This window comes from Phaethon aethereus, assembly GCF_964289735.1.
Source record: "Phaethon aethereus genome assembly, chromosome: 1".
NCBI lineage: Eukaryota > Metazoa > Chordata > Aves > Phaethontiformes > Phaethontidae > Phaethon > Phaethon aethereus.
In genome coordinates, this window is record NC_138575.1 from 61,395,518 (window position 1) to 61,420,355 (window position 24,838).

Consider the following 24,838-nt stretch of genomic DNA (forward strand, 5'->3'; position numbering starts at 1 on the left):
CTCCACCTCTTACTATCATGCAAACAACATGAGAAATCTTTGTCAGAGTATTATAGACAGTGCAACAGTATAGTACACACATGTGACCACCTGTACAGGCATATAGGTACTTACTGTGGGAATTTCATAGACAAGAACCTGGAAAAAGATACTCAAGTACAGTTTTCAGAGTTCTTCAACATTAACCTAACACTGCTCCTAAAGAGCTGTACAACCCACTGACTTGAGCATAATGTGCTAGAGCTGCACTAAATGTTTCTGAAGGTGACATCTTTGAAGCTTTTTTTTTTTTAAATGCCTAGGAAACAAAAAAATGACCAGTCTAGATTCACAGCCAAATTACCTGGACACAGCTCAACTTCTTACAAGAATTTTATTTCTATTGTTAAGAGAGTTTTCCGTACTATTAGCTTTGCTTTACAAGCTGACGCAATAGTTGTGAGGTTGTTTGGTTTTGAGAGGTAACACAGAACTGAACACACAGTTCACAGAACTCCAGGAAAAGGCCACTTTATTCTGTTCCCTGTTTAAGCACATTTCTATCAGACTTAGCAGTTAGAGTCTTCCTTGTTGACATCAGCTGCTACAAGGTAGTCTGTAATAATTCACCCAAATCCAACAGCTGGTTCACCAACTGGACTCTCCCTCTCTTCAGGAACTGTGCAGCAGTACCATATTAATAACAAAAGAAGCAGAGTTACCAGCCTTACCCGAACCAAGATACTGAATGAACACTTCAAAGACACACTGGGCCAGACAGACTGCCTTATCAGTAAGTAAATACAACATAAAAACATATCTGATTTTTCATGAAGAGTGCTGAAGTTTCCTTCTAGGTCTCTGAATACCAAGGACCACCTCATAAGTTATCTGATCCAATCAATATCCACTGAAATTGAGGGGAGCTTCTGCTCATTTTTGTTAGCAGCAGAGCCTATGCACATATACATGGGGTACTCTGGTCTGTAATCTCAGTCAGACAAAATCTGGACACTCATTTGACTATAAAGAGACCAATATTCCCAAATTCAGACTGATTTCCCCCCCCCCATACATTGCACCCACCTGCTGCTATGGAACTGTAACCACAGCATGTCAAAAGCACTGCAGGGGAGATCCCAAAGGGCACCAAACTCCTACTGACTTGCCATGGGAGGTGGAAGCCTAGCCCTTCCTCTATACATTTGAAGACTACCCTTGCAATTTAATTAACGATTATAAAACCCATCACTTCATGGCTTCAAATCTTAGTGAAATGGAGCAACAGAAGATTCCTACCTCTGACTAGCTGTACTAAAGACAGATATTAAATAGAACACAAACATTTTTTGAGACTTAGCAACCTACTTCCAACTTAAAAAAAACCACTGGTGTGCTTGTAAGTTGCTTCATTTTCTACACATTCCTGAAGCATAAAAGTTTACACAATATAAGCACGGCTAGAGTTTATTTTGAAAAGCATTAATTATATTACATAATTATACAGTCTTCTGCATACTATATTAACAACTAAGCCACCATACACTTAAGAACAACTAAGCTTCCTAGCCATTACAGGAAAAAACATTTTAAGATGCAAGACTCACATAAGAGAAAAACATGTAAGATTTCTGCCAGTGTTGTCTGGAGTTAGACCCCGCTGAGCCAGCAAGAGTGACTTTAAAGGAATCAGCATTCAGTTGAGATACTGCCACTTGCAATACTGCTGAAATCCATGACAGTGAAACACTGCTGGCCGATCTCAAGCACTTGGAGGTTTGGGAAAAAACAGAGCTTACGATTATAGTTGGAGAGCTATCCATGGAAAGTTTTGAAGCAAGGAAACTAAATTAATCCTATTACAAAATTGCCTGGGAGACAACTAAAACCAAATGCCATATAGCACATTTTCTGCTTTCCTCTTGACAGTGTGAGGGAAAGGATGTGCAGAAAGAGAAACAGGAGAGGACAGACCACAAAAGCATTTTCTTCAGGTGGTGCTTTTTACACCTCCCTGTAGGCTGTTAGCATGGCATAAGCACAGATGTTGATTTTTTTTTTTTGATGGGGTGGGCAGGAGAGGAGAGCTCTGGAAGTGCTTATTAGCAGATGCTTATATTTTCCAGGCTCAACCTCAGCTGGGGATACTAGATGCTTGTGAAAACAAGGGTACTTCATGATCTTGCTCTTTGGTCCTAGGGTGCCTGGGTGTGAGGTCCTTTTCCACCTCCTGTCTTTGTCAGAGATGTTTAGAAAGCACACTTGACCTATAGCCACTTTTTTCAATTCACAGAGCACTGAACTTTGTCTACGTTATGTCAGCTGAATTTACTGTAGCTTCTCAACATCAGAGTAATAAATGTCTTGGTGAGAAAAGGAGACTATTTCCCTTTATTTGCTTCTTCCCCTTTGGCAAATCATTTGTCTTTACTTACACAGGCCTTCAGATTAGAGCAGGAACAAGAGAATATAGTCTCCAGTCTGCAAGTATTCAAATCCAAGTAAACAACACTGCTTTACTGAATATAACATTTAATTTAGATACAGATTATTCGGTGCTAGAGAATCTGCAATTCAAAGGTGAACAACAAAAGTTCTGCTAAACATTACAGAAAGAGTGCATACCTTATCTCTCATCTCTGCACTGTTAATTTTGAATTATGCTATAGATACTCTAAGTACCAGGAGAGGTATGCTTCTCAACATTCAAATATAAACTAAAGCAAGGAAAAAAACCCCAAAACCAACCAACCACTGTTGCCAAATTGACTTGGAAATACATGTTGCTCCCATTTTCCACTTTCCTCAGTAACAGAGCATATTAGTAACAAAAGTACCAGGTAAGTCCATCAAGAATAGAGATTCCAGCAGAACAGCAGAACACAGGAGATGTGCTTGGTTTTGTATCACCTTCACTCATTTCTCAAGATCAATGGTTTTAAGACTTCTTTGGATATTTCACAGCATAAATACATCCATCTTGATGGAAGAGCAAGTGGTATCAGCACATACGGAGCACTAAGTATGTAAGAATTTCTTAAGCCTGACTACACTTGTTAGGCTTAACTTAAAACAAAAATTCAGCATTTTAAAAAACTGGCCACAAGATCAAATGAGTCCTCCTCACCTTTCTTTAAGAGATGGGAAAGAAAAGTCACAGACCTAATAGTGAGTGCATGTTTAGTCCTTTAGTATGGGTGAAACAGAAGCTGCAATGTCTTTGGCTTCATCAAATATTGTGTGCCACAGCACATCCTTTATTTAGGAGAATGGGAACATCAGAAGTGGTACCAGGTCATGCTTTCCTTCTCCTGCACTGGCTTAAGTCCCTTTAGTTCTCTTTGTATTCTGACCCCTGTTTTTCATCATTTTCAAATCTCAATTTTAATTACATTCTCTCTAGAGGTTCAAGAGAAGTACATCCTTAATTTAATTCAACCTAGTTCTGCAGCTGTTCACTGGTGAGAATGGTTAATGAAATCAATCGTAGTGCCAGGCACAAAGTTCAAAGAACTGTATTTCCTCAACAGGTCATACAGGTCTGCTATTGGTTACCCCATCTGTATTGCTATCTATTCCTCAAACTTACCTTCTACTTTGCTGTAACCACGAAGAGTCACAGCAGACTATACCCAATTTCAGGTAAATGAAAGGAATGTTAGTAGTAATCACAATAAACTGGATGTTAATTTTTACAACAACTAAGTTTCTGTAGCTCTCCAAGTTAATTCAGAAGCTTCTCTTAAGTAGCCTTAAATAGTCCCTCTCCAGCTCATATAGGGCAAACTTAAGCATTTTATATGTTTCTTATATTTTCACTAGACTATACAAAAAAGTGTTGTAGAAAACTAAAGAGAAACTATGTTTCTGGCAAGTCAGAGATAAGATATTCCAGGAGCGAAGAGGCATAACTTGGAATTGCTGAATAAGAATGTTGGCTGATTGCTTCTGCAAACAGGAGCGGCATTAAAAGAATAAGTGTTTTATTCTGCTATTAAGTTTCAGAGTTAAGCATCCAAGGTGGTACAAAAGTAAGCCCAACAGTATTTGAAATATTAGTTCAAGCTTCATTTTCTCTGGAAGTCAAGACCACATTTATAATCAACTGTGCTGAATAATGGGACAATTGGATAACCTCCTCTGAAAAGGCCATGCCAAGTTTTTGCCTAGTCTTTGAGGACAGACATGGGCAGGGTGAGGGAAGGTGTACGTTGGTATTCCTTGAGGATTCGGTCTGCTTCATTTAAAAAAATTCATTGTTCAGCCTGTATTGACAGCAGGAGGCTGGCCTGTTTGGCAGGAGCCTGCCAGCTCTGACATGGCAGAGGTCCAAGTCATAGGTCTGAACACGTGAGATCTTAGGCTAGACGACACTCCACAGGTAAGGCGAAGAGCACGCACAGAAGTCCGTGTTGTCAGGAACCGGTGGAATAAACACCTGGTTCTGAATCACAGAAAGGTGCAATTCTGCATAGCTGCACTCTCAGCAGCCCTCCTTGTCCTCCCCACTGAACAGGGAGAGGGAGAACCTTTATGACCTCTGTAACCCAGTGGTGAATGAAGAGCTTTAAAAGGAGAGATGGGTTTCACTGGCTTGACATAAACCTTACAAGATGTAAAAACTGAAAAATGCGGGGTGGGAGAGGGCAGGACCAGAGGGAATTAGAGCAAATGCTTAGTATTAATGAAGGGCACTTAGTAACTCTTCTTCTCTTACAGACTGGTACTCCCTTAAGGGGCTTCAGTAAAGTCAGAACAATAACAACAACAATTAATACTAAGATACCACACAGTGTGCCCACAGGAGCGCTTGAGCTTAATATTTTTATAGAACACTCACTAACAGACTTTAAAAGCTTGCAACCAAGTTACTGGGAGGAGAAAGTTCTGTGCCTTTGCAGCTGCAGGAACCTTCAGACCTCCCACAAGAGTCACAGCGTCAACAGGACTATCTAATGACAAGGTTCTTCTGAGATTTAAAGTGTGACAACATCTTGTTCCATCAACATACTTTACTGCTTCCACCCTTCCAAAGTTCAAACATAGTACAGCCCACAGCCTTAAGGAATCTCCCCACATCATGAATTTAATTAGGAAAGTCCCACAATACATTTGATATGATTTACCATCATTGATTTCAACACTATTAAAACATTCAGCATATGCGGGCAAAGACTGTTTTGGCGATTTTCTTCACACTAAAGGAGGCCTTGAATTTTAGATCCATTATGTTCATATTGAACATGAACGATAAATCAAACAAAAAAATGGAACTTGTTACTGTATTAGCATGAGAGAAGCTATCCTTGCAAGAATGTTGTAATTCCAATTTCAAGCTTTCAGTTTATTTCAGAAATAGGGAAAACATGCAGCCTCATTCACTAACGAACATTTTCTGAATAAATATGCAAATCAGCTGAAAAACTAATTAGAAAAAAGAAAGGAAGGGTCTTGTCATTACATATTATGCCATAAAAATAACAAGGTGTGTGGGGGGGAAATCAATGTCAATCCAAGCTTTAAATGCGAGGCTGTGAATGGATCTCAAGGGACCTCTTAAGCCCTGACACACCTGTACCACTCCATGATATAACTAACAAACATCTTCCACCTTTGGAACCTGGCATGCACAGTGTACATTCTTCTTATTACAGCTATCTGTGGATTACAGGCTTCTGTAGATTTGTCTCACTTACAGCTCCATAGTTTTCTTCTGTACTTATCCCTTAATCTCTAATATTTTTAAGTATCTAACATAGCCAAGAAACACATCTGTGATATTGCTACCTGCTGACAGCAGAGACAATGGAAAAATGTATTGCAAAATTTTTATCTCAGTGAAGATACAAAAGTGTATCTTCACTCCATTCCCCCACCCCACCCCAAATCTGTACAAACAAAATTATTTATGGGCTTTTCTGTTACTACTTCTATTCAAAACAGGGAGGTTTGCTAGGGGAATTTGTTTTTCCCTTTCAGAAAAAAAAGGGGAATGGGTGATTGTCATGTCTCTTGCACTGAGGAAACAAAAACGTAAACAGAACTTTATAACCACTACTTGCATCATTTCACAATGGCAGCTAAGTTAAGAGACTACTTTTCCTTTGTTATACTTCTAACCAAGGCAGGTATGCAGCTTGATAGCCTACTTTACTTACCTTTCTTTTGTTTTCATCAGCTGGATCAAATCTGAAAATGGCCCGATTCTGTAAAAAAAAGAAGAATTTGCATTTGTTACATGAACATCAGCTGCTAAGTATGTAATGCCTGCAAAACTACTATAAAACTTTATAGTCTGGTTAAACCAACCTCAGCTAGTGAGGCCATAACCATATCAACTCATGTCCTTCCCATTCTACTCAACAGCAAGACCTTCATTAAGTGGCTCCAATTCTCCAACTTCCCAATTACCACTACTTGCAAAGCAAGCCTTGATCTGTGGGCTCTGTTTCTGATGAGTTAACCACCTCACACACAGGACTTTACAAGGTGAAAAACATTAGTTAGTCTTGTGTTTTACAGATACCTTATTACTCAGACACTTCCCTGAGCAGTTCTTGTTTACAAGCTTTTGACTACACTTTAAAGTGTCCCAAACCAGAACAACCATAGTATAACCCTGCCCAGAAAAACAAGTATTGCAAATCAAATAAGCCTTCCTACAAAAACTACTGGTTTCTGTATTGTGGCAATATTCCAAAACACATCACCAATATATTTGTTTCTCTGGTAGTTAAACACAAGATGGGCATGGTCAAACAAAGAGTACTTACTTCCCATTAAACACTTCAAATAGTAATTGAGCTTAGACCTATGTTTAGCATCCTGAAGTATGTTACTAGTGAAATATTACTCATATGACACAAAGTTTATTCTGCCAGTCAAAGAGAACAGCAGTAATACCAGATAAAGTTATTTTAATGACATTTTAAAACTTCCAGGCCAAATGATAAAGCATGATGAACAGCTTCTAAAAAAATAGAAATCTCTATTTCTATTATTTCTAATACACAACTTGCTACATCATGCAAGTGACTGAAAAACAAAAAGTGACCCTCCACAGCACATTAGTGGGCTTCTTACCTTGCATGACACAAGCTCACAATTACACAGAAAGGCCTTGGGCATCCACCCTACCATCAAGCTAGGGTTAGATCCTTGAGGATGGTAGGAAAATAATTCCCTCCCTTTCTCTTGCAGGGCTCCCAATAACACAAGTTCAGCAAAATGCCAGCCAAAAGCAGGTGAACGTTAAATGCTGAGCAATTAACCAAGAGAAGGAAATCTTTCCATTTGCACAGGAGCATTTTTGGAAATTTACAAAAGAAATATAGTAACTGCAAGTAGCCTAAACACTGGAGGAATAGAGATTTAGAATAATCATTGCCAACAGGGCAGCATAGAGGAGCATGAACAGACCTATTAATTTCTCTCATTATAGTTATTCTATAGCCACCTACGCCTTAGAACTACACTTAGTCCATCCTTTCTCTTCAATTAAAACATATTTAATTTATTTGGAAAAAAAATAAGGAAACTCAAAGCCCAGAAGAGGCATGGGTAAAGATCTGGAACCTAGAGTACTCTGCCCAGTCTTTGCTGGCCCACAGGCAACATATCCAAGTTCGTAAAACACTGGACAGAGAGAGAGATGTAGGAAAGATTAAGGCAAACTTCTTAACAAGAAACAAGATAGGAGAAATGTCATATTGAGACAGTATTAAAAGATCCCCCTCCCACTTCAAACAAAGCATTTAGCTACACACGTAACTCCAAGACTTCATTCAAAGTCTTGAAATGCCAGACTAGAAAGCACACCAGCTCTCACGCTGTCCTCGAGAATTCAACTTAAGCCTAAATAATTCATCCAGGAAAGCTGCCAAGAAGGCATAAAATCCCATACAGCAAAATTAAGAAATTATGTTTGTGTGCACTTTTTGACTGAACACGTTTAACAAAGGGTCATTTTCAAAAGTAAAGACAGGAGATAAAAGGCACCCGCAATCAGAATCCCTCCTCTGGAACTTAGAGGTCAGATGTGTCTAATGAATTCTAGACCTACCAATCCTTCAGAGAAAGTGCCCTGCAACTGCTTCAATCTCTACATTTGAATTTCATGTGCAGAAATGCAGCCTACATCAAGCCTGTTGCTCAAGCTTCTTCTAGAAGCTCGAGTTTGAGTGAATATATTGGTTACTGCCATTGTTAGATTTAAAATGCATTTCACGTAAGACAGCAAACTTCAAGCCGTCTCTTGGAGGCTGAAGAATAACCATACACCAATCCATATTCATTTGGCTTCTCCTCTGTTCACAGAGCTAGGGATCATTAACTAAAAACCTGAATGCTTGCTCCTGTAACAGATTCCTAAATTTCAGCAGTTAGTTCAACGCAACTGCACTTAAATTACAACCAAAGCCAAACTGTGCGCCTGTGCCTGCTTTGAAGACTTGCATACCAGTCACAGAAGTGTCTACACAAAGGACAAACACCTGGTGGGTTGAGATGTGATCTTTAGAAATGGACTATACCGCTCTACTAAAATCTAGGTGTCAAAACGTCCATCAGAGGAGGAAAAAAAAAAAAATTTAAAAAATCCACTAACACCTGGCTTCACTCCAGTTCCTGCTTCCCAGTGTTACCAGGAAATCCCTTCACTTCTTGACTTAGCATATATGTATCACACCGTAATGGCAGTGGACACTAGATACTCCTTAATAGCTGTCAGCATGAAAAGCTCAACCTCTTGTAACCCCGCTTTTAACTGTCTCCTCTTTTCTCTTTGCTTGGCCAAAAATAAAATCAAGGGAGGTTGGGAAGGCCCATTTACACACGCTCCCTCCCGCCGCAGGGCTGCTCCGAAGGCCTCGCTCCCTCGCACCAGCCGGACCTGGCGACGCAGGGCTGCCCAGAAAGGGCAGGCGAGCAGGAACACAGTGCTGTTATCCAAGAGACGCCGGTGTCAGCCTGGCCAGCCAATTCCCAGGGGTATCTCCAGGTTAAAAGACTTGTGGGGCAAACTCAGGCTGGGGAATAGCTCTTTTTACAGTCTGACCACCAACAGCCCACTACACCAGGCATCAGGCAGGTGAAGCAGAAGCAAGGCAGAAGGCGCGGCGGGCAGGGGAGGGAAGAGCAGGCCTAATCTACCCGCGACACCGCTGGGTTTGTGCTCCCGCGTTCCTGAGGCGCTGCCCCGGCTCTCCGCCCCGACCCTGCCGCAGTGCCCCGCGGGCGGCCGCCCCGGCGCCGCTAGTCGAGGGATGGGCGGCAGAAGCGGTGCCCGCCCAGCGGGTAGCGGCAGGAGCCCCGGCCGGCCAGAGGGGGGAGCGGGGCGGGACCTCCGCGGCCCGGTGCCAGCGGTGCTGCCCGGGGCGGGGCTGCGACACCGCCGGGGGGGGGGGCGGGGAGCGGAGGGGCCGGCTCGCGCCGCGGGGGGAGGGGGAGGACGGCCGCCCTCCCCAACGGCCCGTTACCTCCTCGTTGTACCGCGCCAGGACCCGCTCCACCGCCTCGGCGCCACCACGCCCCTCCACGGCCTCCAGCACCGCGCCCAGTTCCATGCCTGCCTGCCTGCCTGCCTGCCCGCCGGCCGCCGCCGCCGCCGCCTGCCCCGCTCCGCCGGCAGCGGCCGCCGCCCCGCCGCGCCCTGACCTCCTACCCCGCGCCCCCCTGACGTGACGTGACGTACCGTGACGAAACATAACGCACCCCTTGAAAACCGCCCACACTGGAGGGCACCGCTCGTGCGCTATTGGCTGTGGTGGGGCAGCCGCGTGCACCCTCGAGCTCGCCTATTGGCTGCTCTCCCGCCCCGTCCCGCTGGACTACGCTTCCCAGCACACCAAGCGACGCGGCACTGGGGTGCGCGGCGCGATCTGCGGGCTTTTTATGCCGCGGAGCACGACGGGTGCTGTAGTCCGCGCCGGGCGAGAAGGGCGGAGGAACGGGAGGAGGAGTCGGGGTTCCAGTCCCGAGCGGTCACAGCCAGCCGGTAGAGTGCTCTCGGGTTGCTCAGGGGCACGCAGGTCACCCCGACATATACCCTCCTCCTTAAGCTTTGTCGTAACGTCTGGCAGCAAAACAAAACCCTTTTTCTCAAGTCCAAGCCACCAGCGTGGTGGGGGTACGCAAAAATTCACCATTTGCGTTTGGAGACAAACCCCCTCTCTCTGAGGGACAGCAGGGCCACCTTCCCAAAACTGCCTGCGTATTCATTTGCGGAGGAGTTGACATATTTTTGGGGGGATGTTGATGTGAGTGCGAGCAACCAGGGCAGTGCAGAGACACCAGTGCCACGCTGGTGCTGTGTTTTGTTGGGGAGATGGCGGGAGGGGAGGCTGGGATGCACCGACGCGGCCAGGCGAGGGCCTGCGGTGACAGACCAGAGGTGAGCTGTGTCTCTAAAGTGCTCTGCAAAACGCAGGTTTAAACTGCGTTGAGAAGATATGTAGTATTTCCATAATCAGGGTGCCCTACAATCAAAACGCATTGTCCAGATAGCGGAAAACTGCTATATCGAAGTTAACAAAAACCCATGGGAATAAAACTTAAGAGGGAGCTACCATCAGTCTTTCCTTGAAGTATTTAGTCCTTCAGCAGCAATTGAGGAGGTACTCCACGGTCTTGAAGAGAAACCTGTCACCTCACAAACGATCGGCTCCGTGGAGAAAGATGCCACAGGGACAGGGAGGTCTCACCTGCAGATGGATGATGGCTCCAAAGAGCTAAGATGTGTCGGCATATGCCTGTGTGTGTTTAAGATGCAGACCCAAACTAGGATGTGAATTTTTTGGTTAGGGGTTTCTTGTCACAACGGGCAGAACTGAGATACAAAACCAGAACAACGTGGTCACTGGACTGCAAGGAGTAACAAAATCCAGCCCAAAGCGCATAGCCGTGTCTTCTGAGTCAGGTGCATGTGCATGCTAATGCAGCTTTTGAGAGAAACCCAGTAAAAATAATCCTTTGTTTGTTTGATTTACAATTCTATCATAAAGCATAAGCCTGCTTAGATTTACTTCACAGCACCACAAAACACTCATTTTACTTGTACGTTGCCAGTCACTTTTTTTTTAAATTAAAAAACCTAAAAATGAAGACTAGAAAACTGTTACTGCCCTTTAAAGGCACATTGTTATCCATAATCAGTGTGTTTTAGTTTCCACTTTAGGTAGCATATGAAGGATTAGGATTTCAGTGAAAGAGAAGGACAGAATAAATTGCATCCTCTACCAAAGAACTGCCAGACCTTTTCAGATGGGTGCATACCATGAGCCCTTCCCATGTTAGTCAGCTTTATCTAAACCTTCCAAAGCAATGTCTGCCCCTGAATTTCATGGGTTTCAGGGTCAGTCACAACAGAATTGTGGGACTGGGGAGGTCAGAGGCCATTTTTGTCAAAGGGTAGTGACCTTAGCAGCAAGAGGTAGCCTGACAAAAACGGGATTCATGCTAGTGAATGGAGTTCTCACTGCTCTTCCCCTGCTGAGTCTTTTTTCTACCTGGTAATGAAAAATCTTGAAGAACTGTAATGGATTTTCATATGCATACATACATGTATGTTTGTGTGTGTGTATACATCAATTTAAAAATATTGTGTTATGTTAGTTATGCTATAAGATATATTATAGCATATAATATGTATAATAATACATATAATACTACAATATACTGTATTGCATATATTACATATATCTATCTTTTGCTATATGTTTTAGCCCATGAAAAAGATGACACTTTTAATAAAATGTGTATTTGTTGCGAGAAGACAGACAGAAAGTGAGCAAGGGAAAAAAAAAGAAGAAAAGGAGAAAGAGAAAAAAGGAAAAGAAAAAAAGAAAAAAGGGAAGGAAAAGGAAAAGGAAGAAAAAAGAAAAAGAAAGAGAAAAAACAAAGAAAACAAAAAAAAGAAAAAGAGAAAGAAAAACAGAAAGAAAAAGAGAAAGAAAAAGAGAAAGGGAAAAGGAAAAGGAGGGAAAAGGAAAAGGAAGAAAAAGGAAAAGAAGAAAAAGAGAAAGAGAAAGAGAAAAAAAAGAAAAAGGAGGAAGAGAAAAAGAAAAAGAAAAAGGAGAAAGAGAAAGAGAAAAAGAAAAAGGAAAAAGAGAAAGAGAAAAAGAAAAAGAAAAAGGAGGAAGAGAAAAAGAAGAAAGAAGAAAAAGAAGAAAGAAGAAGAGAGAAAAAAGAAAAAAGAAAGAGAAAGTGAAAATTAAATTGAATATTTTGGCATGTGGTAGAAAAGCTTCTTCAGAAAGATTTGTGTAGTCACATATTTACTTTATATACACATAAATAAGTACATGGTTAGGCAAGCAACAGCAGTTTCAGTTACCATGGTCAAGGGAAAGGCTTAATTAACAGTCTGCAGGCTCTGACTCAGGAGGTTTGGCAATTTGTACTAGGATGATTTAAGAGATTCCTGCCCCTAACCAGCCATTCTACCCAGAGGTTATCATCCTCTCAGGAGCTGCTGCACTTCACAGCCTGGTATATATCCCTGTGACCCGAAAGCTGTGGCGGTTTATATTGATACGGTGGGTTCTGACCTGTGGTGGTCGAGGAGGGGGCCTGCTTTCCCTTGCAGCGCTTCTGACGCAGGTGGTGATGGTGACCTCTGTAGAGCTGTGTTCGGTAATCTATATATTGCTCCCCATGAATGTCCAGTTTAAATTTCAAAGCCCTCATCAGCAAGCAGTTCAAAGGTATTTGGAAGTGCATGTTAAGACTCCTGTGGCATCAACATAAGTTTCTAAATGAGTTTAAAAAAAAAAGACTGGAGGTTCTTTTGCAAAAGACTTTCAAAGCCCTATCTGACTGACGATGTTCTGTAGCTCTTTTTTATGAGCAGCTTTGTGGTGCTGCTGTTGGTCAAAATTCGGTCTCCAGGGCTTCGCACACGGTGTTGCAGTTCTCCACTCAGAAAGTCTTTATTATTTCTGTGTCCAATATCCATCCTCCTTCCTGAACAGTGTCCCTGGGCTCTTCAAGTCACGGTCCAGACATGTTGAAGGATATGGCAGATTTGTATAGTAATGTATTCTCACTTTTTCCTCTCTTTCAGTCAATGGGGATTAGACTTTATTTGGTTTAACAAGTCATCGTAAAAAATGTAGGAAGTGCTTCTGGCTTCCCTTGAGCAGTGCTGGGGTTCACCTCCTTCCTGATCCTTCTGAAGACTCAGCTTTGAGTTACTGGTCAGTTCTGCCCACAAGTGTCTCACCGATACTTCTGGTCCCTGGAGGGAGTGTGGCAGGCCATGGTCAGCAGTCCATCAGGTAACTGGAGATTGATCAGTCTTCCAGCAATAGTGAATGAGTGAATGGGGTAACCGTGGGCTCTTGTCAGACACAACGCAATGCAGAGATTTGGAATCCATTGGAAAAGAGAAAGTGGATTTTTCTATTCTAGTGACACTGCCTTTCTCATACTAATTTCTCACAGTCTTGATGAGGCAGATATTTCTATGCTTGTTAATAATTAATAGGCCAGAATCAATGCTTTGCTTTAAACATCTTCAGTAACAAAATGCAAAGTAGGACTTTGGTCTCAAACACATAAAAATTCCAGCTGCTATAGACTGGCCACTCAACAAACTTCCTCACATGACTGACTTTCTTCCTGTGTAGATAATTTTGCCTGAAGGTAACTTGAATAAGATAGATGAGTTAGTCTAAGGCTGATCTGCCCTGTCCTTAATGAAAGTGAAGAGTAAATGTATATTGGGTGGTAATACCAGCTGACAGGGGTAAAATTTCAGAATCTCTGTGACACTAACCCAGGAAACAAGATTTTCATCAGATATGTAAAGATGGAGATAGGCTTCTGCCATGTTTCTGAAAAACCCTACCAGGGTTCCAAACCTGGCCTGGAACATCCTTCCTCCCTCAATCCTTGCAGATTTCCAGCTCATTCCGTAGTTACTTTAGACCCCAAACTCTCAGCAGTTTACCCACTACAGAACAGGTGTAGGACTACTCATTTGCAGTGAGTTATATATGTTCTCAAGTTCTTTGTTGAATAAAAACATACATGGTCCCATTTAGGGTTTTTCTGAAGGTTTACTGCTCGTAGAAGTTTCTGTATTTAAGTACATTTAAATGGTATCTATTTAATTTCAAGAACTTTATTTGACTGTGAAAATCCCTCATATATCTTGCACAACTGTACAAATAACACTTTTGTCCACTTTAGGCATAAACATGGTTATCATCACACTGAGTGCTATGAAAGATTTTATTTACAAAACAATTACTAAAATGCCTGATGTCATATTTCCATTTATTTATTTCTTACCCATAGGGTAATAGGTCCACCATAATTGCTTGGTGCATTTTATAATACAGAAGAAAAAGCTATGTTAATAAAATCTAACAAAACCTCACAAATAGCTACAAATCTGACAGAAAATGTCTAAGAAAAATTCTCTCCAAAATACAATACATTTTTCCACACATACACAGTACAGAATAAGTTCAAAGGCACAGCTTTGAATTTTGCTTTTGTAGTAGTATATAGAATTATCACCACGTGAAGGAATTGAGAGAACAGTTTCATACCTGTCAATAGGTAATCAAACGAATAATCATGTTCGCATTGTCAATTTCTTTACATAATTGCTTCGTATCATCATATTTAACATATGTGGCTCTGAATCCAAAATCTTCCCAGTCCCCAAGTCCCTTCTTAAACTTGTCATTAGTGACCAGAGAAGTTAGATTTTTCCAGATTGTGCAAACTTAACACAAATACATATATAATAAGAACAATAGTCAACTTAAGGCAGTGTATAATTCAATGCTACATGTCTTTTCTTCTCTTTTGTAAAGATCAAACTTACCGGATCAACAGAAAGGTGCATCAATATACAAAGTTAGGTGTAAACTGAAACCTATAGCAACATGTCTTTTAAGGAGCCAGATAGAGGAATTGATATGAACAAGTGATGACTTGGCAGAATGTTTTTTAAGGAATGCATTAAGAGCTTAAAAGAAGAACACGTGACAGAGTTTTGCTGAGGGTGAATTTCCTGTCTTTAGCTCAGATTATAAATAGGTCCCGTTCCAGTACTTTTTTTTGTAAGACTCATTAACATCTGTCAATAAGAGAGGGGGGCAAAAATGACTCACTCAAACTGACATCACACAGGGTTGGCCCACATGCCAGAATTAAAAAAGGCACAGATTGGCCCAAAAAGTGGTCTAGAATAGCACAAAAGTCTTTTTCAGCTACAGGAACATTCAGTCATACTGGTCTGAAATCTGCCCACATTATGAACTACATTTATCTGCCCAGGATCTTTTCCATCTTCACCTCCCTTGAAGAACGTCCATGAAAAGTTCCACATAACATGAAGTTTTTATAACTCTTAAGTATATGGGCTTAGCTGATACCAGTCATTTTCATTTAGCCCAACCTGTAGTGGCTTCCCCATTGATGTAGGCAAAGCCGGGAAAGTGTTGCATGTGCTCATACTCAGAATTTCTGCGTGTAGTCAAGGGGGTGTACATGTCACTAGAATTTCCGTATCTTGTGGAGTGCATGGATGGGTTCGTATAGCAGGAGTTTGCAGCCGGGACCTCCGGCCAGCGAGGAGTCACTGGTGTGGGATGCAGCCTCGGAGTACTGCTCATCAAACAGGGCTCCATTCTTGATGTTGGACTGTTGAAAGGGTACTACAATAAAAAGAAAGAAAAACAAATTGAAGAATTATCTGCCACATTCTTAATATTAAAATAAGGGCTGGTGGTATCACAATTCCATGTTTAACAAAACCAAAATCATATGGATTAGCAGCCCTCCAACAACTAGGTAACATACTGAAGGCGGAATATCAGATAACTAATGCCTGCAGTCAAACCAAAGTGTCAGGAAAATTCTTGCAAAGGAGTCACTGCATTAAATGTTGAATTGATTTATCAGAGAGCTATGTACTAGCAGGTATATCTGGAAGCAGAAAAATAAATTGAATTAATCTAATCTTTTTCTCAGCTTTTACTTGGAAACCTGCTATTTAGTAAAAAACAGAGTATCAAATGTCCTGGCTCCTGTCACTCAACTGATTTTTGAGGGAGGAGAGCAAAAGGATCTTTATTACTAGAAAGGTGCCTTCCCTTTTAAATGCTCACAAGCCATGCTGACAGATTCTGCAGAAAAATAGTATGGTCTGGCCTCAGAATGAGCAGCTGATTGGAGAACTTAGGAAAGAGGCAGACAGAAGAAGAGGACAGAGTTTTGCTGAGGGAGAACTTCCTGTCTTTAACTCAAATTATAAAAAGTTTGAGTATTTTTGAGAATAGATCTCTCTATTCCCCAGCTGTTCGCAGTGACAGTTGGAAACTAGAAATCAAAGCAGTTTGACAAATGCCCCCCACTAAGGAGAAGATGTGCTGAGGATAGGATAGGCAGGAAAACAGAGAACAGCTTTTGCCCTCTGTCGCCACAGGCTGCCCAACAACAGAAAGTAAACTGTGCTTATGAGTGCTTGCTTAACATGTTTTTATCTTATTGACTGTCTAAGAGGAGCAGACCATTTGTGTCTGCGCAGAAATGGCTCTTCCTGTTTTGCCCTCCTATTACCCATCTGCATTGCAGAGATGGTTAGGATCCCTGTTCCCCTTGACCAGCCACCTATCTTCAGAGCTTCTACATTTTACATGCAAATGCATCCATACACGCAGCGCTGTACCTTTTCTACAAAAAGCGTATAATTTTCGATTTCATGATCTTGGGTTGCTTGACACTGTAGTATTTCCTGAACTAGAAAACTGTCACCAAAGTAGGACTATCACTTCTTCTGATGCTTACAAACCTTGCAAGCTGCATGCCAAGATTTTATATGGCTGAGGCCTGTAAAACCCTTCCCCATATTTTGGAGGGTCATGGAGGGAAGAGCTGCTGTAGCTATTCCTAAGAGGGAGATGGCAGTGATTCCCAAAAGGTCTCATTACATTATTCCGCTGCCGGATGGGGCTGGGGTTAATCAGTTGCATAAGTGGGTCCCCAAGGCAATTACAGCAATGCCTCCATGAGGAGGTTCTGCTGACTCCCTCCAGACCGCAGCCAGGAAGGCAGCCCTGCCTTGGCAAACATATTTGAAGAGTTCACCAGCCTCAGGCAGCTCAAAAGCCACACACTGGCCACTCCTAATTAGAGAGGAGAAAGAGAAGACTATTTTTGACGAACATACTCTAGTTAGTGATTTAGCATATCCCGCTGTGTCCTGGGGAGACAGGCCAGTTAGCAGATGAGAGGGGAGACATCAAAGCTGTATGATGCATTATTTAACATATACTTCTCATCACCGCAGAGGCTGGATTTACCTGTGCAATCGGCTGCTGAAACAGGCTGGTAAGTGGCAGCACCATACTGGAACATTAACACTTCAACCAGTACTGCTAATACAGCTACCAGAATAAGCTGTATTGGCAACACTGGCAACAAGTCTATACAAGATGATCTGCATTTCCATCTATACAAGATCATCTAAATTTCCATCTTCATCCCAAAGAAAGGCTTTTCAGTACGAAAACTCAGCACAGCTTAGGCACTGACCACAGGAAACCTTATATTCCTTTGCAGAATAATCAAGTTTTCAGATTTCTTGGCTTTCCAGAAGCTTTTGCTGAAGAGAAGAGCTGCCAGTGCCAAGCAACAATGAAACTCAAGCTTTGAAGTTTTAAATGAGGTGATTTGAATTTAGGATCATGGGTCTCTCCTTTAACTTATTAATGAAGAACGAGAGACTGTCAAAAGATGACCAACCTGCAAGTATTCTAAGTAAACATAAGAGGTTCCAGAAAAAGTTGATCAATTTCTGTATGATTGGGAGACCAGCTGATAGATTTAGGATACTGCTTTCCTGGTCTGTACTGTCAATACACAAAAGTCATTTTCACACTACTGCCTGCTGACTGCCTTTGCCTGAACATCTTCATGATGAACAAAGCTCTTGCCATAATGAATGGAGATGCCATAATGAACAGAGGAAACAAGTTGTCTTGTGATTCACAACAGCTTCAGAGTTGAATACCTAACTTTAGTTATCAGGAAGGCATCTAATAAAAGTAAGTCATCTGTGCTCAGTCTACAGCCACAGGAAGAGTTTATCAAACCTCGAGATAAAAATTTAAGACAGAAGATTAACAGTCCTCAGAAGATGGATCTTTTCTTCCTCCTGCTACATGATGTAATCCATTAGTTAGGTTGGCTCAAGTTAAATAAAAGTCCCTTTTCCATAAGTTGTTTTTCCTGGCTGATCTCAAATGTCCCACAAATGACTGTGTACAAAATGCTTTGAGATGGTAGGGGTCAGGACCAGGAGGGATCACTGGGAAAAATACACACCACACAAATAATACATTTTAAACTTATTCTTTTCTGTATGTCACATGTGGAGCTGCAAGACGTAGGCCAAGCTAGAAACATTCTTCTTTGTCTTCAGTAGTGTTTTACTTGATACCAATTAACATGGTCTTTGACTTTATTACCCATTGATCTATACCTGAAATAACTGTAGATTCTTGCATTAAAGAATATACTTACATGAGATTATTCTAGACTTTTGTCATAACATACCAATGATTATCTCTCATCTTCTTGCCAGTGCGATAATTAATCTACTGTGTTGTTAGCCATAACAGATTCGTTTGCCTTCCTGACTCAGTGGAATTTTCCTTTGACGTTGTGAAACTGAGGTTGTGACTTATAACAGGGGAATTACTTCCTTTCATACCCCTTACAAATGCCAAGAGAAAGCCCTGGCTTCAGCCAGGATAATTTGCCTCCGATAATTTGTAGACTGCGAAACTTTCATCTAGAAGCAAGAGAAACAAAATGAACTCTGGGAATATTGTGCTGGGTCTCCTGGTTGTAGGTGGCATTATGTGAGGAAGCTACATATCTTTTAGGTAGTTTGGACACAAAAAACCCCTGCTGTGTGGGGATTGAAACCTTGGATCCCAGAATGAACTTCAGATGCACTGAAAAGGAAAGTAATCCTCCTCCTATCTGCAGTCAAGAGGCCATGCTAAGGCTTACTAAGAAGGCAGGGCTAGGCTGTGCATGAGGGGACAGTGCTTTTCCTTTTCATCAAGTGCACCCGATGCAGCTGTGTTTATGCGTGTGTCATGAATGTAAAAAGAATAATTGCTTGAAAATAACATGGACTCTAAATATCTAGTATTTTACAATAAATTCTGTTATGACTGAATGCAAGATGGAAAGTTTTGTGATGGTAGGTCACCTAATCGCAAATGAGTCAGTGACTTCTTTTTCCCTACAGTGAAGAGACTATTGAAAGACAATATTTTTAAAGTACTCATTGGCCCCTGCCTGACTATTAACTCACCCAATGAAGCATCTATTCAGCCTTGTTGGAGTGTCCAAAGCATAGCCATCTGGGCGGATGCCTGCCCATGCTGCCTGAATCACCTTTCACACTCTACATCCGGTTTAATGAAGAGTGCTTAAGCATGCTGAACTCAAAACACTGGGGCCTAGTGATCTTTGCCAGATATAAAAGCGACATTTGTTGAAGGGCTCTTGACAGGAAATTACCATTTTATGAGTTAACTCATACTTGCTGCTACTGCTGCTGTTAGACCTAGACAAGAAGCCCTTTAAGACTGGGAGTCTTTGAGCAGATTATTGTTAAGGCCTTGCCCCAAAATATAAAATTAATTCTGTTTCTTTTAGTATTATTTAAGAAAATACAACATTAAATATGTCCTCCCATGAAGTGAAGACTGAGTTCCTGCAGTGTGAGGATGGAGAATAATCTCTTTATTCTTATCCTCAACTCACTGACTGATTATGCATGGAGGCGAAAGGTGTCTCTGTCCAAACAGCAAAATATTTTCCTTGTGCATGTGGCTCTGACTTTACATAGCATTAGCCCACACTTTTGCAGAATGCTGTAAGTTAATGTTGTACGTTAGCCACTACTTTTACAGATAACTGATACCAGAAATTGTAGCAATTGTGCAGAACTGGCTATAAATTACCTTCATAAATATATGCTTAAAATCTCAAAAAATCACATAATCAAAACTGTTGATTTATTGCATCTTTATAACGCTTAATTTGATCCTTTTCTCCACAAATTGAAGCTTATTGAATATTAGACTGTTAAATAGGTTGAGTGAAGTTTTCTAGTCAGCCTAAGTGCTTTTGGTACTTTTGGGAGCAGCATTTGGAGCCTTATGAAAATGCCATTTGTAATTATTTAAAAAGAAACAAAGACATCTGTTTCCCGTTGCATTCAATACGTAATTACTTCAATTACATTCTAACAATCTCAAGTCCATTATGAAGCCATACAGTTAAGGAACAATGATTCTTGTTGCATGGGTGGGATTTGGACAGTATTTTTTCTTTCTGTCATTACTAGTTGTTTGATGACAGAGTGGTTATTGGGAAGAGTATATTATTCTTACTGCATTGCTATAGTAATGAGCTTACATTGTGTATGTGCTGGGGGACTAGAACTTTCCCCTTTTTTTGTGACATAGATGGGCCAGAACAATGTGAATGGACACTAAAGCATAAGCTCTGTCTGGAAGAGGATTTTTTTGGCTCCCTCACTGTAAAAAAAATGAGTTACTACTTTCTTCCAGTACAGCCTCTAAGTAAATCCTGCTGTAGAATCATATGAAGGGAAGTGAAGACTTGGTTGGGTACAATTGTGGCATGCAACATTGCACAGAGAAACTAAGTGGTGCTGCAACTCATAGGACATTTCTGGGAAGTTATGTGAGACCACCACAGTCCTCAGAGCAGTTTAGGAGAGTCAGAGAACAAACACTGCTTAAATATGGCCCCAATACTGTGCTCTGTGCCTCTGAGAGGTGCAGACTCAACCTACCGCTTAACAGCAGATTGTACTACTGCAGTGTTTTCCAGGCTGGTTTGTTCTGTCCAGACCAGGTAAGTCAATTAGGCTCTTCATAAACCAAATCCAATGACAACAAAACAGCAGCGCAAACACTTGCTCATACAAATGTCCTCCTCCCAGTCCCAGAAGTTGATAAGTGCCTTTTGAGGACAGAGCCCCAGCTCAAGAACAGCTGAGCCTGGCTATGCTCTTGAGTGCAACAGGAGATAGCTTAAAAGCAGAAAAAAAAATGTCTTTAAGGTGGGAACTGCATCTCAAAGAACAAAAAGGGAAATACTGCTATGCCACTTCTGTGGCTCTCTGTTAAATACCTCCACCTGTGATATGCTATTTGAAGGTAGTTACTCCATCTTGGAAGTGCAAAGGAAGAATTACTTTGTGTTTAAGGAAGAAGGAGAATTGAAATATTTATGGATAGCCTGAAAGAGGATCAAGACCTGTCCAACCAGGGTGAAACTTGCAGACAAAAGCTGTGATCAAAACCAGTCAAGTGTACATTGTGGAGGTGGAGTAGGTGGTGACATTGTGAAGGGGTTACCTTTGAAGGGGATACCTCTCTGCTAAACTTGACATAGATTGACAGGAACGCTCAGAGGCTTTTAGACAGAGTTGTTGTCTATTTTCTACCCTGGCATCAGGTACTTAAACTTCAGAGGCAGAAACATATGTCAAAACATAAAGTCAGTATAGATGTGTTTATGTACACACATTACACAGTCCCCTTCTGAATTATGATGGAGTAGCATCATAGGATTGTATGCACTTCTGCACTATGGCTTAGAGAATTAGGTAGTAACAAATCAATCTGTAGATAATTTTTCTCTATTTGTGTGCCAGCCTCCTGGCCAGTAAACTAAGACAAGAAATGAGCAATCAGGCCTGGAGTTACAAGGAAGCAACTGTTCTGAGAACTATCCACAGATGCTGATGAAAGAAAAAAAATTCGGATTAAGACCAAGGTTTGAACAGACTGTGCCTGGCAACAAAAAGACTCTTAGCTATCAGTGGGAATTAGTCAGTCTATACTGCCAGAAGGAGCCCAGTTTTAGGCTTATGCTGGGTTAGTAGCTGCAGACATTACTTCAGCATAACATTTACTTCCCTATAAAGTTTTTTACAAGCAATTGTCTCCTCCTTTTTTTTTTTTTTTTTGCCTTTTTGTCCACTGGGAGTCACTGATCTCTCTGAAACTATAAGCTATTTATAAAAATTTCTGTTTAGCCCGAAGTCACAAGACACCACATTCCTCTGTGAGCCAAGGTAAGCTCCAAGACTGTCTCAGAGGTGGGAGATAACAATAACCTCAAGGGCTCTCACCAGTCTGTTATGGGATGGGGTGTGAGTGAGCAAGCAGCTGTGACACAAGGTGCTTCAGCGGTATCAGCCTTAGCAACTATTGCTGTCTCATTTCCTCTGACACTGGGGGATTCAAATTATCCAGAAGCCCCTCACTGACATGGACTTGCGACTGGTCAGGTGAGATAGGCTTGGCTTGGGACCTTCACCTGCACTTTTCAAGAGCTGTACATAGTACAAGATCTACAGCTGTGTGATAGCACAGCCCCACTGTAAGGATTCCAATGACAAAACCATAGCAGATATCCTAAAACGATCATTGCATTGTCAGGTTGGGATCAACATGTTACTTGTTGACAAATACAATTTAAAGAGTCACTCATTCCCTTCCCCTTTTTCAGCTGTTCAGTTCCCCACTTCCACCAAATAGACGTTATGCCCTCTATCCCCTTTGCTCCAATTACACTTTTTTGTTGATGGTCTGTAAATTTTATCTGTGAAATGATCCATCTTAAATTTCTACCAAATGAATGAACAAAAAATCAAGCATAACTGTTTTGCTTTAGGTGCATTTCTCTTGGATGGAAAATAGCCTCAAATAATCAGACCTGATAAAACCTGGAGAATGTTGCTCTTTTCCACATGAAGAGGTTGGACATGGTGTTCTTTGAGACCAAAAAGGTAATTTACAGATGTAGCCTAAACCTCACATCTATTACATGTCACCTGTTTCAGCTCAGACCCCTGCCTGGGACAAGGGCTCTCTCTTATTCCTTGCTTGTAGATGAGAATTTACCCATACACAATTTTTTTTCTTAGGAGTTAATCCCTGGACACAATCCTGAAGAGCGTGATAGAATATTAGCTAAAGCTGAATCACAGTTCTGTATTTGGACTGCATGTAGATTATAACAAAGAGTTCTTTTGAAGAGTTATGGTCAATGCCTCCTCTTCTTTACTGATTGTATTACCACAGCCATACATACACATTGCATCTCCTCCAGTTTCAGTATAGTGGCAGCTGTTTATATATTCATTGCAAATTTGGCTTTCTGTATTTTGATTTTGCAACGTCATGAGTCCTACTGCAATTCCTTGCACCATGTTCCCCTTCGAAAGTCTGCTAGAAAAACAGTAGTTCCCTAACATCTTATTAGGCTTTACAGGCAACAGTACATTATGAACTTCTGTTAGTTAAAAGGAGCTAAGAAAGGACTTATCATCAGGACAGGCATTTTACAGAAGCTCACTTAGCTTCAAAAAGAATGTCAGTAAATTCCATATTAAAATCATTCAAGACTGTTATGTTATTTTTGAAAGTATGGTTTCAGTTTCTAGCTCCTTTCAATACAGAATCAGCATATTGACAGGATTGTTAGCTGTGTCCTGCTGTGAGATTCCATCTCAGTTTACAAGCAGCATGAGAAAGAACATGCTAAATACAAGTTGAAATCATTTTGCTCTGAAGTGTGATCATTAAAGCGTAGCTGTTCTTCATGTGTGTCCAGGACAGTTCAAGGGCTAGCAAGAGAGAAAGGAATGATCTGACATCTGCACTTGTACAGACAGTCTACTACAGTATGAAAAATATTTGCATGATTTTAATGTATTTCCGTATAACTATTTCCATATAACGCTTTAACCAGGACATGAGTAAACTACAAATGTATTTATCTTGCTTTGCTTTATTTCTTGTTTAACTTAATGCTATGTCAGCGTGAAAAAGAGGGTAGAAAGAAGCTCCTTATGCAGGTGTGCAGGTGATAGCATTTCTAAACAGTAAAAGCCTAATTCTCTGTTTTACAAACAGATTCATGACCTTACAGACCATTTGAGAACCAGCACTCCTGTGGGTTTTCTGCATTAAAGGATAAGAGAGAGTAAAGAAAATTGGTGAGCCAATCTTAAGTCATAAAGCGATGCATTCTGGAAAAAAGCTTGAGATGATAGAGTAAAGCCTGTACTGAAAAAACAATGTATACAAACCCTTTACAGGACACCGTACTTAAACATTCACTCACTGTTCCTATTGAAGATACAGCAGCTGCAACAACCCTCAAACAAATTCTCATACTTCATGTAGTCTGTCTGATGGACCAGATGCTACATAAATAGGTGAGAAGTTGTAGACTTATTCTTTCCATAAGCTAGGGAGCCATTGTTGAGCTGGTCTGAATGAGTGTATTGGGGTTGTATAGGACAATCTTCCCAGCAGATTTCAAAAAGCTTTAAGGAGGTCAATACCATTATTCTTATCTTACAGCTAGGGAAAATGAAGCATAAAAAAGAGAAATTACTACACTGAGATCACGTGGCAGACTTATGCCAAAGACCAGAATGAGATGCAGATTGCGTGTGTTCTCGTCCAAAGCACTATCAAATTCATGTCTTTGCATCTGGTATGAAACTGTTCCAGTCCAGTGACAGGAGTTAAGCATGGTGGTCCCTAAATATACTTGTATAAATTTCCAGCAGATAAAGCATAAGAGGTGCCATGTGGGTGGAGTATCCCAATGCCATCACTTCCTGCCTGGACCTGCCTTTTGCAAATCTTCCAGCACAGAGCCCAGAGAGCAGCTTCCTACACTAGGGAAGCACCAGTTGTATGAGGTACTAAAGACGTCCTACAGTGGCACTACTTTTGAATTGTTGCCAAATATCATCTTCCCACTT

General features: G+C 41.3%; 2 protein-coding genes across 2 annotated transcripts in view; both read right to left on the minus strand.

Annotated features, from left to right (window-relative positions):
• RIC8B (RIC8 guanine nucleotide exchange factor B) overlaps positions 1-9,542 on the minus strand; it is a gene marked incomplete at both ends in the record, with an annotated part of 36,050 nt that extends 26,508 nt beyond the window's left edge. Inside the window, 2 exons of the mRNA XM_082003088.1 lie at positions 6,138-6,185; positions 9,456-9,542. Coding sequence (XP_081859214.1) covers positions 6,138-6,185; positions 9,456-9,542 — 135 coding nt within the window. The remainder of the gene's footprint in view (positions 1-6,137; positions 6,186-9,455) is intronic.
• A 5,835-nt stretch (positions 9,543-15,377) lies between these two features.
• RFX4 (regulatory factor X4) overlaps positions 15,378-24,838 on the minus strand; it is a gene marked incomplete at both ends in the record, with an annotated part of 96,015 nt that continues 86,554 nt past the window's right edge. Inside the window, one exon of the mRNA XM_082014331.1 lies at positions 15,378-15,650. Within this exon, the coding sequence (XP_081870457.1) occupies positions 15,378-15,650 (273 nt within the window). The remainder of the gene's footprint in view (positions 15,651-24,838) is intronic.